This window comes from Brugia malayi (genome assembly GCF_000002995.4).
Source record: "Brugia malayi strain FR3 genome assembly, contig: Bm_v4_Chr1_scaffold_001, whole genome shotgun sequence".
NCBI classification, from domain to species: Eukaryota; Metazoa; Nematoda; class Chromadorea; order Rhabditida; family Onchocercidae; genus Brugia; species Brugia malayi.
The window spans coordinates 13,605,811-13,624,034 of record NW_025062475.1 but is presented as its reverse complement, the minus strand read 5'-3'; the positions used below and the strand labels follow the sequence as shown (position 1 = coordinate 13,624,034).

The window sequence follows — 18,224 nt, the reverse complement described above, 5'->3', positions numbered from 1 at the left end:
TTAATTTTTTTGAAATATCATTTAATAAAATTCCAATGGATTATGCCCAAAAATAAAAAATTGAAATAAACGCGAGAATGTGCCAAAGTTTTTTTTTTCGCTTAATTTCCATTTTTAGCTAATAAAAGTATTATTCGCTTTCATCACGTAACACAAATATTGCGTAAACAATTTTATCAAAAATAATAAGATTAAAATTAATACTAAATCAAATAAATTATTAACTAAAATTCAAACGTTGAATGAAACAAGCGAATATTTATTTTATTACACGTATGAAATATTTTATTACACGTCACAAATACGTCAATCAAGTGTAATATGTGATTTCAATAAAACTTAAAAATATCCAAGCAAAAAAAAATAGAAATCATATAGTAGTAAATTAAGTAATAAAACAATTTACGAAAGTGTACACGTGAAATACGTCAAACAATAAAAGATAGTAAAAAAAAAAATTATTTTCATAAATATTAAAAAATATTTGTCATCAATGTGTCTTATAATAATAAATGTAATTATTTTGTTGAATAATTAAGTAAAATAATTAATGTTTGAAAAAATTTTTTTTCTTAATTTATGAGAAAAATTTGCAATAAAATATTGAAATTATTTAATTATTCAATTTAAACTAGCAATGCATGCATCTAATTTTCTTTTTTTTCAATTAATATTATTCATATTTACTTATTTAGTATTACTTATGCTTATTTTCAAATAATTATCAGTTATTTTTACTAATCACTTTTTATTTGCTAATATTTAAAATTTTAGTATTTCAATGAAATTATTAAATCGCATCAAATAAATGAAAATTTTCAATGAAATATAAAATTTCAAAATTCTATAACATTTGAAAAAGTAAGAAAAGAAGTAAAAAAGCGACGATCAATTCATTATATTTACATATGTGATTAATTTAATTAAAACTATTAAAGCAAACTAATAATTATTTATATTGTCACATTTTTTTTTTAACTTAAAATTTCTCTAATTTGCTAAATTTTTTGTTGACATATTTGCTTTTTTTTAAAAAAAAAGAAATGAAAATGAATAAATAATATACCAGAAACTTCAAGGAATGAAAGAAATTATTTACTTAATTACTCATTTCATTTATTACTTCACTAAATTAGCACAATCAATTTTATTTGCTTAATTACTTAATTGATTCAATGAATTTGCATACATACATAAAATATGCTTTAAGTACATTTGCGCCAGTGCTACTTTTTTCTTTTACTCTTTGAAATTTTTATCTTTTCATTCAACAAATTATATATAACAAAAATTAATGAAAACAGTAATATAATATATTGTTAATTTTTAAAAAATAAAATAAAATTCTTTCTTTATTTTTTTTTTTTGTTTCTATTACTTTATTTAATTTTTATTTAATAATTCAAATGAAAGATAAAAAATTTAAATGAAATTAAAATAAGCAAAACTATCGTTATTGTTGGTAATTCATTTATTTGAAAAACTTTTCGGAGAGATATTTGAGAGTAATTTCAAAAATATGCATTTAAATAAATTTATTTGAAATGATTTATTATTCAATTCTTTTTGTATTATTAAACACATACCTAATTCTGTTTTTTATTTTTTCAACTAAATTTTATTTTAATAGAACTGGTAATCATTCAATAAAATAGTAATTTTTTTTAAAAAAAAAAAAAAAAAAACTCACTTGTAATTTAAAATTTTTTAATTAATCAATTTTGCAGTCAAAAAAGATTGTAAAATTTCCTTTTTTTTTTTTTGTAATTCATAGAATTTCCTTTTTTTTTTTTCTCTTTGTAAATGTTTAAATTAATGTTGAAAATTTTGTATGATTTCAAAAATTTATATAATTTGGTGAAATATTTTTATGTCAAAATGAATTTGCTCCTTATCAATTGATTAGAAATTGATGTTAAATTATAAACTAAAAAATTTATTTAAATTGCTTGATAATACATACAAAGTTTGTTTGAGTAATTTTAGAATTTTTAATTTTGTAAATTTTCAATGAAACATAGACATAAGTGAAAATTTAATTGTTTTTTAAAATTGAAATATATTCAGAAACTCAATGAATTACTCATTCAGAATTTAAAATAAATTTGAAAATAAAAAAGCTAAATTACTTTTATTATTAAAATATTATGTCAACAAAAAAAAAAGTCACAGCAAACAGAGTGAAATTATTAAAAGTTAGAAATTCCACAAATTTGAAAATTAAAAAAAATCTGTTAAGTTTTTTTCTTTTTTTTTTTTTTTTTTGAAAGTATGACTAATTCAATGATTAATTTTTAACATGATGCATTCTTCAATTTTTGATTTACTTTAAATGTATTTATATTTGTGTGTGTGTGTGTGTGTTTTTAATTTTGAATTATTAATTTTTAATTTGAATTATTAAAGTTACTTCAAATATATTTAAATACATTCTTTTAAATTTAAGTTACTCCAAATATACTCAAATATACTCTTTTAAATTTATTCAACTTAAATTATCCCAAATTTAAATTATTCATCAGTAATAATTTTAAATAATTTCAAATATATAAAATGTCTTTTCTCCCCCTTTTTTTTTGTTTTTTTTTTAATAACATGCAAATGTCAATTACAAAAAATAATTCAATTTGCTTTTTTCTTTTCATTATTGTAGCAATTAAAAACTAAAATCTATTAAAAACTTTGTAACTTATAAAAGTAAACAAAAAATTTAGAGAATTAAAAATGATTTGAGAATTTTTATTGTTAAAATGAAATGAAAAAGATGAAAATTAATGAGAAAAGAAAAAAAAAAAAGAAACTCTAATGTATATTAAATTAAAATTACAAAATTTTACAATGATAAAATGAAGATGAAAAAGGAATGAAATGATAAATTCAAATGAATGAATAAATGAATGAATGTATGATTGAAACATGTTTTGAATAATATTTTCCAGCAAAATTTCCAGTTGAACATATATAATACAAACAACCACAAATTAACCAATCATTTCATTCATACCTGTTATTTACCTGCCCAATTTAATAATGAAACAATGAGCAATACAATGTCAGATAAACTGATGTAATATGAATTGAATAATGCAACTTATGTTTAATTAATTTATTTAATTAATAGAATTTATATCCATTCATCCTATTTTAGCTCTAACAGAATTTTTATTTTATATTAATAAAAAATTTCAAATTTCACAATAATTTAATATAATTTATGAACATTTCCCTTATTCTTTTTTAAATTTTAAATTGCTGATAATATGTAGATATTATCAGCAATTTAACTTTCATATCATACAATTTTGCAATGCTTAAAATTATCAACTGTAATAATTGATAAAGAAAATTTCTAAATGCCATGATAAAAATTTATCATCTTTATCAAATTAATTTTTTTTTTTTTTTTTTTGAAGAACATAAAATTTACTTTATCAAATATTTATATTTGATTTGTTTTTAGAAATAAAATGTAAATGAAATTTGATTATGTACAAAAATTTGAATATATATATTTTTTTGTAATAAAAATGAAAAAATTGACGTTTAATTAGTTTATTGAACAAAAATAATAGTACAAAAATTTTTAAAATACAAAATAAGAAATTCATAAAATGCTTTAAAAAAAAATTATTCTATAATTTAAATTTAAGAGAAAAAAAAATGGAAGAAAGAAAAAAAGAAGGAAAAATGAAAAGAAATATACCTATAGTTACTGCTGTTTATTGAAATCATTTAATTTTTCAAAACAGGTTTGCATATTTTTTTTTTTTTTGCTTTATGAATAGTTCATTGGTGAATCATAAAAAAAGAAAAAACGAAAATAAATTATTTGAGGAAAGAATTAAATACTCATTAAACTGATATATTTTAAATCATGCAAAAATTTCTAGAAGTAGAACAAATATAGTTCAAAGGTCAAAAACATTTTGCAAATATTTTTTTTCACTTTTCTCTTTTATAAAACAAAAAAAAAAAAAAAAACGAAGCCTAAATTACTTGAAAAAAGAATTAAATACTCATTAAACTGATATATTTTAAATCATGCAAAAATTTCTAGAAGTAGAACAAATATAGTTCAAAGGTCAAAAACATTTTGCAAATAATCTTTTTCACTTTTCTCTCCTATTTAAAATCATTTAGTTATCCTTGGTAAAAATTTGAATTGTCAATTGCTCAAAGATGACAATAATTTTCAAAATGAATTAATGATGTTTGATCTGAAATGTTAACAAAGGAATATTATGCAAACATTAAAATGTTAAAATAATAAAATGAAAATGAAAATGAAAAAAAAAAAATTAGTAAAAAAGATTTAAGTAATACTAAGAAGAAAAAAAATTTTTCCATTTTTTCCAAAAACATACCATTAAATATACAAGAAATGAAATAATAACAGTGAAAGAGAGAAGTTATCTTTCCTTTCTTCCTTCCAATTTTTTTTTTCTATTGTCAATCCGGTTTTCCGTCTTTTTTACACACCGAAAAAAAAAAAAAAAACCAGAAAAAAGGAAAATGGAAGAAGGAAAAGTTGCAGTAATGGTAAATGAATGAAATGAGCATTTTACAAATCAAATCATTATTGCATTACTTCATTTTATAAATTATATTTGTATAAAATGGAATTAAAAATTTTTCAAATAAATTATTTTAATTTTTTTGAAAATTTTCAAATTTTAAAATGTTACATTTTTATTTGAAATTAACATAATTTTCTTTTTTTTTTTTTTTTTGTCCTAATTCTATTTATTAAATTATTTATTTCTTTAATTTGTTTTAATTAAAAATAAAAAAAATATATTAATTAATGAATATGAGAATGAAATGACAAAATAACTTATAATTTTTTGATTTTAATTAAATCATTACTCATTCATTTCTTTTTTTTTGAATTAGATTTAAATCAAACATTGATGATTTCAATGATTTTAATTTAAATTAGATTTTTAGGATAGTACTGGAACAAATTTCAAATATCTCATTAAAATATTCATATTTTAAAGATTTAAAGTGTTATGCTGTACTTAAAATAAAGTATTTTGGTATTTTAGTATTTCAGTATTTAGTAATTTTAGTAAAAAAAAAAATGATTTTCAAGGAAAAAATTATAAGTCATAGATTTTTGAGGAAAAAATGATTGAAACTGGATAAGTAAATGGTTAAATAGGTAAATATGTGAGCGAGAGAGAGAGAGAGAGAGAGAGGTAAAAAAACAAATACAAATATTATTTTTTTTTTTCTAAATATTTATTTTTAGCTTGGAAATTTAATTTAAAAAAAATTACAATCTCTAAAAAATTCAGAGAGAGAGAAAAAAATTACCAATCAAATAACTATTTAATTACCTGCACAATATGATAAGTTAAAGTCATTGATGATAAATAGTAAATCAATGAGAGAAGAGAAGTTGCACTGCATGCATTGCATGCAATGCATTACATTACAATGTGCTGCATGCAAAGTAATTTAAAATTTCATTATAAATTTTGAACAAATTTCAAAGGTAAATGTGAAAAACAAGAAAAAAAGAGTACTTCAAAACTGAATATAACATAATTTTTTAGATTAATTGTAAAAAAAAAAAAAATTAAACATTTAAATAATTTAATAATTTTAAAAAAGTTAAAATTAACTTTAATGTTATCTAATAATAATTTGCAATTGGTTTTACAGTTTTTTTTTTTTAATTTTTGTAAACAAAAAGATGGATTGGAAAAGATAAGAAAAGCGCTTTTTAATACCTTTCTTATCTAGTTTCTTTTTTTTTTTAATTAAGTAAAAAAAAATTTAAGTTTTATATTTGCAATGAGAAAGTTTTCTTTCTCTCTCTCAAAAAAAAAAAAAATGTTTGATAAAAAGATTAAAAATTGTTACTTAAAAGTTTGTCTGAAAAATATACTGAAAAAAATTGAAATGAAAAAGAAAAAAAAAGACACTTAGTGAAATTAATTAAAAATTCTTTTTTTTTTTGATAATTTAAGAAGTTAGAAATAATTTCATTAGTGTAATTTTAATTTTAAGTATAAATTAATTTTAAAGTAGATAAAATTTTAAAGTAGATTAATATAAATTAATTAATTTTTAAGTATAAACTAAGTATAAATTAAAATGGTCATTAAATTTTTTTTTTTTTAAACCTAAAATTTCACTAATTGATAAAATTTGAAGCATTAATATTGCATCGTAATTTAAAATATTATTTAATTAAATTTTACAATTTACACTATGCTTTATTAACAATGAAAATTGATTAAACCAATAATAATTTCTGAAATATAATTAATTAAAAAAAATATTATAAATTTATTTGTTCATTTAATTTCCATTTTTCGTTTTCTTTTAAACACAAAATAAACACAATAAATACTGCCCAATATAATTTAGTGTAAATTCCGTGTAACAAAAAAAAAAAAAAATTTTCCGAAAAAAAAAAAAGAGAAACGGAAAATGTTAAAAAGACTACAATTTCCTGTAAATTTTTCAATTTTTTTTTACATTGCACAATCTAAATTTCATCACTAACACTTATCATTTATTTTGCAAAAATTTGAATTTTTTCTTGAGTTTTACCCATTATTTTACCTATTCAAGCTATCTTACCTGTTCAAGCAATATTACCCATTCAAGCTATCTTACCTGTTCAAGCAATATTACCTATTCAAGCTATCTTACCTATTCAAGCAATACTACCCATTCAAGCTATCTTACCTGTTCAAGCGTTCTTAGAAGCGATTATACCTGTTCAAACGATCTTACCCATTCAAGCTATCTTATCTGTTCAAGCAATATTACCCATTCAAGCTATCTTACCTGTTCAAGCAATATTACCTATTCAAGCTATCTTATCTGTTCAAGCAATATTACCCATTCAAGCTATCTTACCTGTTCAAGCAATATTACCTATTCAAGCAATACTACCCATTCAAGCTATCTTACCTGTTCAAGCGTTCTTAGAAGCGATTATACCTGTTCAAACGTTCTTACCTATTCAAGCTACCTTACCTGCTCAAGCAATCTCACCTGTTCAAACAATCCTACTTATTCAAGCGATCTTACCTGTTCAAAGAATCTCACCTGCTCAAGCAATCTCACCTGTTCAAGCGTTCTTACCTGTTCCTTTCATCCCACATTCCTCTCTGTTCCATTCTTTCATTCCCGCGATTCACTGATATTTACTCTTTTCTAAAACTTGTTTATTCCTACTTTTGCACTTATACCCAATCTCTTATCATTTCTCATTTACCATAAAAATATGTGTAAATTTTCTAAAGTAAATAACAAAAAAGAAAAAAAGAAAAAGGAAATTCCAAAAAAAAGAAAAAAAAAAAATGTGAAATTATGATGGATGTATTTCACGAGTTACACGTGATTATACGCTTAAATTCCGGTTTCTGATAAAGCAATCAAATAATTTCAATTAAATCAATGAAAATATCATAAATATAAAAAGCATAAAATATTGCTAATAGCAAAATATTTTATTATTATCAAATTTTGCGGATTATTATTTTTAATTATTATTGTGAAATGATGCAAAAATGACCAAATTTAAAAGCAACAATTCAATGTTTAAAAGAAATGTAAACAAATTAAAATGCTATGACATAATTTTAATAATATTTTAGAAAATAAAATAAAAAATCAAAAAAAAAAAAAAAAAATGAAAACAAAAAAACAAATATCTAAAAAAAATATATATAAAATTAATAAAACATATCATATAATTCATTTAAAAAAAAAATAAAACAAAAATAGAAGTGAAAAATAAAAAATATTGTTTAAATTGTTTTGGTTAAATTTCGTGATTTTTTTTTTTTTTTTTTGATACCAATAAATTTTAAAATTACATCAAAAATTCATTCGTACTGATCAATATATTTTAAAGTTAAAAAAAAAAAAAGCGAAACAACGAGTAAAAAAAAATTAATAATTATGTTTTGCATCATAAAACTAAAATCAAAAATGTTGAAAAAACAAAATAAAAATTTTAATTCATACAAAAATAATATATTATGCATATTAATGAAGAAAAAAAAAATGAAATTTATGTTTTGACAATTTTTTTTAAAATGTAAACAAAAATTAATATATAATTAATTCATAGACAAAAAATTTTTCCGACTATTTCAAAGTTTTTTATTTTTTTATTTTTGCCTATTATTTTAGCATTCAAATTTAAATAAAATGTAAATAACAATCAATAAAATATTTTGTAATCAATGAGAATTATAAGTTTGCATAGTATGGTATGAAAGGATGATAAAACCGGAAGTGTAAAGTCTGAAAATCACATCCAGTTCTGATCAGACCATCATCGAAGACTAGTTTTGAAACAAAATTTTCATTTTGAAATAACAATTTTGTATTCATGAATTATACACAAACATAGCTCTCAGTTAAACGATAATACAATGAACTAAAACTAACCAAATCATTCCACATTTTAAATTTTAGGGAAAAATTTTCCGGAAAAGTTAAAACAACTACCAAACGATTATCAAAATTCTTTTTTCTTTCATAAATAATTTTTATTTACTAAATTTTAGTGCTATTATTTTTTAAAATAATTCTAAATATAATCAATTAAAAACTAACCAAATCATTCCACAGTTTAATTTTTAGGGAAAAAATTTTCCGGAAAAGCTAAAACAATTACCAAACAATTATCAAAATTTTTTTTTCTTTCATAAATAATTATTTGTTAAATTTGAATAAAATTATTTTTTTTAATAATTACATGCATATTTATTTTTTTTTTCTTTTTTTATTCTCATATAAATATATGAAAAACAAATATTTAATTTCAATTACACAATTATTATTCAATTTTCAAATTACTTATTGATTACTTATTTCGGAAATTTAAACTCTTCAATAAATCATTTCTTCATCTCTTCCATTTCATTTGAGTATGTCAATGATGCATTCGAGAATTTATGACAATTGAGCACAAATTTGAGTAAATAATATTGACAAAATGAAACGAAAAATGAGAATGAAAAATCGATATTATTGCAAAAATAATTTAAATCAAAATTTGAACATAAATTAAAGTGTTCACTTTAATTTATGTTCAAATTTTAATTACATTTTAAATTTTAATCAAACTAATTTATTTGCATGCAAATTATTTATTATTGAAGAAACATTGTTTGCATAAATTTAATTTCTTCTAAAATTTTTTTTTAATTAGTTGTAAACTTTACTATTTAAATTTATAAGTTTTATAATTAACTTTAAAATTATAGGTAATAATTAAATATCTCAATGAAAAATAAAAAAATTTTATTACTGCAAATTTATACAATCTTTTAGACTGATTGTCAAAATTTTGAAGTAAACTCTGAATTATTTCAATTAATCAAAATTTTTAACCACAAAAAATAAATCTGAAAAAAAAACAAACAAACATACTAAAACTTTAACAAATTTAAATGTTTTTCTTCTATTTTCTTAGTTCAAAAAATTTTAAAATTTTAATTATTCAATATAATTTATTATTTAAATGAATGCATAAAATTTTTTTGTAAATCTAAAATCTTTTATTAGAAATTATTTTTTCATTCACAAATTTCAATTTTTTTTTTCTTTTTTTTACTGCTATAAAAAAGCCATTGGCTTTTCTTTTTTTTTTTTTTTTGTGAATTTAGTAAATATTTAAATTTCCTTTTTAACAAACAAAAAATTAATTCAAAAACAAATTTTAGTTTTAGCGTAAAATCCATTTTGCTTATTAGAATATGGTTGATTTGTGTTAGATATTCATGCAAAAATGCCTCAGAAATATCCCATTTTCACTCTTTTAGTTTCCTTTGTAGCTTTGCTTTCCTTTTTTTTTTTTTTTTTTTTTTTTTTTTGCAAAAAGCTAATTTTTTCTCTTTTTTTTTATTCTCAAATAATAAATAAAAATAGTAAAATTCTTTTTTTTTTTTTTTTAATATACAAAAATCTTTTTTGTTTGTTTTATTATTTATATTTTTTTTTAAATTTAATCATACATAAAAAAAAAAAAAAAAAAAAAAAAAAAAATTTTTTTTTTTTTTTTTAATATTTTTTTAGAAAAAAATAAAAATATTTTTAAAATTTATTCTAATTTTTTTTTTTTTTTTTTTTTGCTATTCCATTTAATTTAGTAAAATGTATGATGAAAATCGATCATTTTGATTCATCTTAAGCGCAAAAATCTTCTAATTGCATCTCTTCATCCATTTGTCACTTTGTACATCACAATTTCCCTTTTTTTTTTTTCCTTCAATTCTCTCTCTCTCTCTCTTTCTCTCTCCCTCTCTCTCTCTCTCTCTCTGTTTTTGTCATTTTCAAACTGCCATGTTTATTTTATCAAACATTATGTCAAAATTTTCTAGTCAAAACTAAGATTTAGCATTAGATTGAAATAGCTTAAAATGACAAATATATGCAATCCCTTAGATTAAATTGTTAAAATATTCAAAACTTTTGTTTCTTTCTTTTCTTTTTTTTAAAACTAAAAAAAAAAATAAAAAGAAAAAAAAAAACTAAGCAATCGGTTTTTTTTTTTTTTTTTCTTTAAAAATTAATGACAAATTTTAATTGAAGATATTTGAAATTTTAATAGATACTACAAATATATTATTAACACCTTTTTTTTTTTTTTTTTTTTTTTTGTTAAAATTTTTAAAACTAATACTCTTTGCATTTTTTTTTTCTCTGTTTCATTAAAAAATATTGAAATGAAATTTGTTATAGCACTTAAATTTAAAGTGTTACTTTGAAAAGATTTAAAAAAAAAAATGTATTGAATTTCAAAATTAAATTTTAAAATTTAAACTACAAACAATTCATTTATGTGCTAATAAAAGTTTTTTCTCTCTCTCTCTCTCTCTCTCTCTCTCTCTCTCCTTTTCATCATAATTCTATTTTCAACTTATCAAATTTACTTCATTGATTTAACAGTCAAAAAGAGAATAAAATTTTTTTTTCATTTTAATTTGACGTCATTAAATAACTCAAATTGCTTTTTCTTTCCTTTCTAAATCTTTTGAAAAGTAAAAAATTATTATTTTCTTTCTTTTTTTTTAAACTTTTTTTTTTTTTTTTTAAAAAATAACTTTTTAAAATTAGCAGCAAACAATCATTTTTATATCTTTTATTTTTTTTTTTAAATAATTGATCATTTCCTAAATTCTTTTGTGTTACTTTTAAATTTCATTTATTTATTGAATTTGCACTCATTTTACTCTTTACTTTACTTTACTTTACTTTGCATTACTCTATTTACATTCAATCAAAACATTTATTCAAGAACAGCAATTCTTATTTCACTTTTAATAAGCTTTTTTTTCGCTGTTTAAACTGTCACAGCAAAAATCAGTTACACTTCTTTTCTAAATAAAATTTTATAAATCGTTTTTTTTTTTTTTTTGTTTATAAAAAAAAAGAAATATTTTTGACAGACAATAAAATTTTGTTTATTAATTATAAATGATAAAATGATTTAAGTAGTAGAAATGATAAATAGCAGAAATTTATTAGCATTGAAAATACAATTATTATTGATAATTCGATGGAAATGAAAAGAAAATTTTTTAAAAATGAAAAATGAAAAATAAAAATAAATTTTGGATGGAATAAGTGAAAATAACTTTTGCCTTAATTTATTTTACTTTATTTTACTCTATTTTACACTTAATCAAATCATTCTTTCAAAGAAAAGAAGAAAGAGAGAGGGAGAGAGAGAGAGAGGTAGAAATCCCGAATTTGATTTCTTATCAGTAAGATTAACCGGTTGCTTAATTAACAGGAATTATGTATATGTAACAGTTCAGTAATTTATTATACTTATAACATTCCCGAAATTTAGCTAAAAAAAAATGCATATCTGTTATCCGTTTACATTGTTATCAGGAAATTCATTCCATTATGGTACATATGAATTAACTTATTAATCGGATTATAATGATTTATTATTATTATTTCTTCTTATTGCCGGAATAAATATTGGAATCCGGAATTTTTCGATATTTTTTGCATTTATTTCAATAAATGCGAAAAAAAAATCAAAAATTAAAAAAAAAAAGGAAGAAAAAACGAGAAAAAAAAATAAAATTAAAATCGCAACTTGTATAAATTATATTAAATATAGCCAAAACTGAAATGAATTATTAAATTATATTTAGCAAATTTTAGATTAAATTATTATTTCAGAAATAAAATGTTTTGCTTGTAATTAAAAACTTTTTTTTTTTTAAAAAAAAAAGAGTTTAAAAATAAGTATAAAAAGTATTAGTGCTAAATTATTAAGCTAATTATCATATCATATTTTATCACTTAAATTCTATTTATTAGAAATTTGAGTGCTTATTTTAATCAAATTTAATTCAAAAGCATTAAAATAATTTCTTATCATACGATATTAAAATAAATTGAGCAAACGACAAATGCGCACATTATCAATGCATTTTTAAAAACAAAGACATTTCAATCTTTTCAATTCATTTTTTCTTTTTTTTTTTCTTTTTTTCTTGCAAAAATTCAATTATCATAAAGCTTCTTTCTCTCTTTACAATATATTATCTAATTTTTTAAAATTTATCTCATAGATAAAATGAAATAAATTGAATACAACAATTACTGATAATAAACTGTGACATTAGCGCATTTTTAAACCAATTTTTATGATTGTTTTATTATTATTTTCTTTTTTTTTTTTTAATGTTTATTTTTTCCACTTAAAAATTGCAAAAAACAAGATGAAAAAATTAACCAAATTATTTGAAAATTTTCTTAAATCAAAAATAGCACATTTTTTTTTTTTTATTTGCTACAATGAATAATTTCAAAGTAAAATCAATGATCGTTTTAAAATTTTCTTTTGAATTGAAATAATTTTTTTTTTTTTTAAATTTGGAATGATTTTCTTCTTTTTTTTTTTTTTACTATTTTATTTTGTTTGCAAACATTTTATTTACTTTTGTATAATATTTAGTAAATTTTTGATTATTATTCTGTTTTGCTTTTTTCTTTTTACAGTAATAAAATTGAATAAAATTAAAATATAAATATTCATTAAATGCACTTTTAGAATATTTTGTTAGCTTTTCTAGCCAATAGGCAATAGTTTTTGTCTAATTAACACTGATTTAATTTTTCTTTTTTTTTTTTTTTTTTTTTCATAAAATTCAATTTTGATAATCTAAAAATTATTCGCTACAATTATTCGATGTGGAAAAATATTAATACTTTTTTATATTTTATATATGTGTATGTGCATGAGAAAGAATTTTTAAAAGAGATACATTTAAATTTAAAAGAATTTAAAAGATTGTAATTTTTTGCGGTAAATAATTAAAATATTTTATTTTGTTTATTGTAAAAAATACACTAAACAATTATTATTTTATCCTAAAATTAAATTTATTATTGCTTAGTTTAGCAAATTATTACAATGTAACATTTAATATTGGTAATTAATTAATTGAGAAAAATTTAACTTTTTTTTTGAATTTTTGTTTTTTTTTTTTTTTTTTAAACTTTTATCTTTTTAACAATTCACTTTTCTCTTTCGCTTCTTCTTCTTCAATTTGCCAATCAAATACTGTGCAATGCTTCAATTTTTTTTTATTGAAATTTTTGCAGATTCGTTTTTTTTTTTTTTTTTTTTTTGTTTTCAATTTTTTTTTTTTCAATTTTTTTTTTTTTTTTTTTTTTTTTTTTTGCATTTTCAATTTTATTCAGTCATTAAAATTATTGAATGAAAAAAAGCGCAAAATATATCACACGCATATGTTATTAAGAATTTAGAAAAATGAATGAATAAATATAATTGAAAAAAAAAGTATGAAATAATTTAAAAAGTAAAGTTATAATATATTAAATAATAATACACGAAAACGATGAAAAGAAAAATTTTTTTTTTTTAGGAAAAAAAAATTAAATTTTAAAGCAAATTTTAATAAATTATTTGGAAAAAAAAACAAATTCCATTAGGATTTTTTGAAATGTTTAAAATTATTATTTTAAAATAATATGCAAATACAATAAAATTTAGATATTTTTTCAATTTTTTTTTTTTTTTTTTTAAAGAAATTATTACATTAAATCAAATTTATTTTATAGCTAAAGAGAAAACAAAAATTTTAAATGATAAATAAACATTTGAATACCAAATGATAATCAATAGTTATCAGTTATTGTTTAGAAGACAAATGAAATTTTATATGCTTTGAAAAATTAATTTTTCATTTGTCAATAATTTATTCATAATAATTTACATACATATATTTTTTTTTTTTTTTTTTAAAAACTGATTTATGTTAGAATTATTTAAAGTAAAATATGCTATTTGTTACATATTTAATTTTTATATTTATTGCTTATAACTTATGCAATTTTTCAAAAAATCTTTTTTTTAAATTTTTGAAATGATGAATAATAATACTTTACTATTGTTTGTTTAACCAAGAATTATTACTCACTTGCGGGATACTTAACAGAAAATTTTCATTCTAAAATATGAAAAATTTATGATTTAGGATGAATGAATTCGAAAATATTTTTTTTTTTTTTTTTTATTTTTTAAACTTCAAAAAATTTATTTCAATAAAGTAAAAGGAACAAAAAAAAAAAGATTTTTTTATAAGCAATCTAAAAGAATACTATATGAATAATATTTATTCACTCAAATATATTCATTTGTTTAAAGATGACAAATATGTAAATTTAAAATTTTTTAAATAAACAATTTTTCTGGTTTAATTTTTAAAAATACTATTATCTGTCTTCACTTTCATCAATAATTTTTGTTTGCAAATTCATCAATAGCAAACTTTTTTTATTTTATTTTATTTTACTAATACTAATTTCCTTTCTTTGCAAATTATTAATTAATATGTTTGTTAGATGAATGATATTTCAAATTATTTCTAACATTCTCGGATGCTACACATTTTGAATTATACTAAATTACATTTCTTTCTTTCTTTCTCTTTTTTTTTTAGTTTAAAAAAGTGAAAAAGAGGAAAAAGTAAAATGAAATGAAGTGAAAAATGTCCGACAAATTGAATATAACTTAATTAAGTAATAGTAAAGGAAAGAAATGAAAGTAAAAAGGAAAAGAAAAAAAAAAAAACGAAAAACGAATTTTTTTTTTTTTTTATTTATGAAATATACAATTTTAATTTGAGAAAATTATATTGTTTTTTCTTTCTTTATTCAAAAAATTTAAAAAGATTAAAATATGTATTATTGTATATAATTTTATTTCAGATTACAATTGCATATTTCAATTTGTTTCTTTTTGCTTTATCATCATTAAAAAAAAAAAAAAAAAAATGAAATCAAATTTTGGACAATTTAATTTGATTTATATTTAATCTAATTTGATTTAATCTAATTTAATCCAATTGTATTAGTATTATTTTGTTTATTGTTAAACGAATGAAAATAACTGTCATTTATTATTATTATTATTATTATTATTATTATTATTATTATTATTATTATTATTATTATTATTATTTGTTATTATCATTATAATCATCGTTGTTATTACCATTATAACCATCGTTGTTATTATCATTATAATCATCGTCATCACTATTATCATCATTATTAACTACTGCTAAGGCAATAAATAAATAAGTGCCACTTATATAAGACAAAATAAACAAGCAAAAGCAATCAAATCAAGCAAATACGATCAAACTTCAACTAATATTCCAAAATTAATGAAAACTTAGTAAGCTAGTAGTAGTAGCAGTGATAGTAGTGGTAGTAGCGGTAGTAGTGGTAGCAGTGGTAGCATTGGTAGCAGCGGTAGCATTGGTAGCAGCAGCAGCAGCAGCAGCAGCAGCAGTTCTTCTAACTTCATTCTTGCTATTTTCATTTACTTCAGGACATAATTTCGGGAGGAAATTCAGCGCATTCTTCTTTTCTTCACTTCTCCTTCTCCTTCTCCTTTTCCTTCTTCTTCTTCTTCTCATTCCTCTTTAATTGCTCAATTCTTTTGCTTAGACAAAAATTTTTATACTTTTAAATCTCCTCTTTCATTCATTCTTTCTTTCATCTTTACTACTTTATTTCACTTACTTATTTCTCCTCTTTTTTTTTTTTTTTATCTTCCATTATTATATTTAACTTTTTCTTAACTTGTTTAAATCGACTATAAAAAAGCCTATCTATGGCTTCTTTTATTCCCCTTGAGAAATAATAATACTTAACATGTATTCTGGCTACAAATTTTTAGTTTAAAATTTAACATTTAAGGTTTTATTTACAAACTTATGCGTTCAACAGAAGTTGTTCAATTGCTAAAACAACAACAACAACAACAACAACAACAACAACAACAGCAACGTCAACAACGACAACAACAACAACAACAACAACAAAAGCAACAGTATAATTCTTGTTTTCCAACATGTAAAATACCAGATAAACGTGATTTCATGGATTCAAATCCACCACGTACAACTGATGATTTCTATCGTTATTATGATCCATGGATTGGTATTGGAACAGCAATTATTCTAGCTTTATTCTTTATTCTAATTGCATTTAAAACATTTATGACATGGCTTCTACGAAGGATCACAATTTGGCGTTATCAATATCAAAAATATCGTGGAAAGCAACAAAAATTGAATAATAATCATTTGATTAATCATCATCATACCACTGAAACAACAATTACCACTGAAATTGTTGATAATGGACATATTATTATTAGCTAATAATGTATTTATTATTATTATTATTACTATTATTTTTTTAAGCAATTGAAATGATAAATTGCAAGCAGAAAAAAGAAAAAAATTTTTGTTTTATATGTTCGAGCAGAATTGAATTAATTCGATGACAACTAAAAAAGTTTGTTGCTGCTGGATTGGAAACAATTTAATTCAATTTTCAAGTTTCGTTTTTTTTTTTTTTTTTTTTTTTTTTCTTTCATTCTTCCTCTTTTTTTTTTTAATTCATTGATAAAACTAAAATTTAGATTTTACCAGCTAGCATCATATATTTTTAATGATTTTGCTGACAGTACTTAATTATCACTAATTATTGATATTATCAGCAAAGTGTATGATTATAAATAAGATTTTGATATGATATTTGATTAATGGAATTATATAATTTGCTTCAATGATACTTCCAATTATTATATTCTTCCAAATATTCTAATAAAATTGTATAATTTTGCATTATAATTTGCTCAAGAAGTTAGCATAGATTGGATCAGTTTATCAATTAATTAATTACTTTTGTATTCATTACTAATTATTCATATGAAATTATTTGTATTATTGGAGAATAAACAAAAGAAACAGGTGAGAAAGTAATTTATTTGCTTTACTAATTAATTTATATCATTTAGGTGTATTTGTCAGAAAGATTTGTAAAAATTTTTTTCTTTTTTTGTTTTTCTACAATTTTATACATTTTTCATCCTTTCTTTGATCCTTTTATTTAATTAGCTAATTAATAGAATGAAATAAAATTACTTCATAACAAATAGTAAGTAAACAAAAATATTTTTATGACTTGTACACGTATTTCACTCTAAAACTTCTAGTTAATATAATATAATTACCAATGCTAATAATAATAATTATTATTATTATGAAAATTATGATAATAATTATTATTATTACTAACTATAGTAGCAATTAGATCAATTAATTTCAACAAGTCAATATTCAAAGATCAAAGAGAAAAAAGAAATTACCATTGATTAATTGGAAAATTTTATTTGATCTAAATCATTTTTTTTTTTTTTGACGATCCATTTTCTGTTTATTTTGTTAATTAATTGTTAGACTTAATATATGGCAAACTCTAATAATACTTAATTGAATTCCTTTGTTTATATTTATATTGAATTAAATTTTGTTTATAATAAATAAATAAATTATGTGTTTTACGCTAATATATTTAACATTAAAAATTTGGTATAATTAATCATTTGATTACAGATAGAATGATGAATTATTTGCTGTTAAATGTAATTAATAAACAAGTTACATCGTTTCACCTAGTTATCAATGATAACAAATAAACATTTTTTGAATTACGAAAAACTTCAAAATAATCAAACATACCAAATCCATCATTTTCAATTTCTCCTCTCAGTATGTTTGATTGATTATCAACGTTTTTAAAATTACGTTGAAAGTTTTTTTTCATGTTTTTTTTTTTTTTCTTTTTTGTTCATTCACATAAATTCAATGATCATTTAGTAAAATTGTAAACTT

At 19.6% G+C, this 18,224-nt stretch overlaps 2 protein-coding genes across 2 annotated transcripts; one reads left to right on the top strand and one right to left on the bottom strand.

Annotated features, from left to right (window-relative positions):
- Window positions 1-15,698: 15,698 nt before the first annotated feature.
- On the bottom strand, window positions 15,699-15,956 carry Bm8879 (Uncharacterized protein; the record flags this gene model as incomplete). The annotated part of the gene is made up of 1 exon (XM_043077782.1): window positions 15,699-15,956. The coding sequence occupies one exon, from the start codon at window positions 15,954-15,956 to the stop codon at window positions 15,699-15,701; it is 258 nt and encodes an 85-aa protein (XP_042933716.1).
- Window positions 15,957-16,256: 300 nt separating this feature from the next.
- On the top strand, window positions 16,257-16,706 carry Bm7063 (Uncharacterized protein; the record flags this gene model as incomplete). The annotated part of the gene is made up of 1 exon (XM_043077781.1): window positions 16,257-16,706. The coding sequence occupies one exon, from the start codon at window positions 16,257-16,259 to the stop codon at window positions 16,704-16,706; it is 450 nt and encodes a 149-aa protein (XP_042933715.1).
- Between the last annotated feature and the right edge of the window lie 1,518 nt (window positions 16,707-18,224).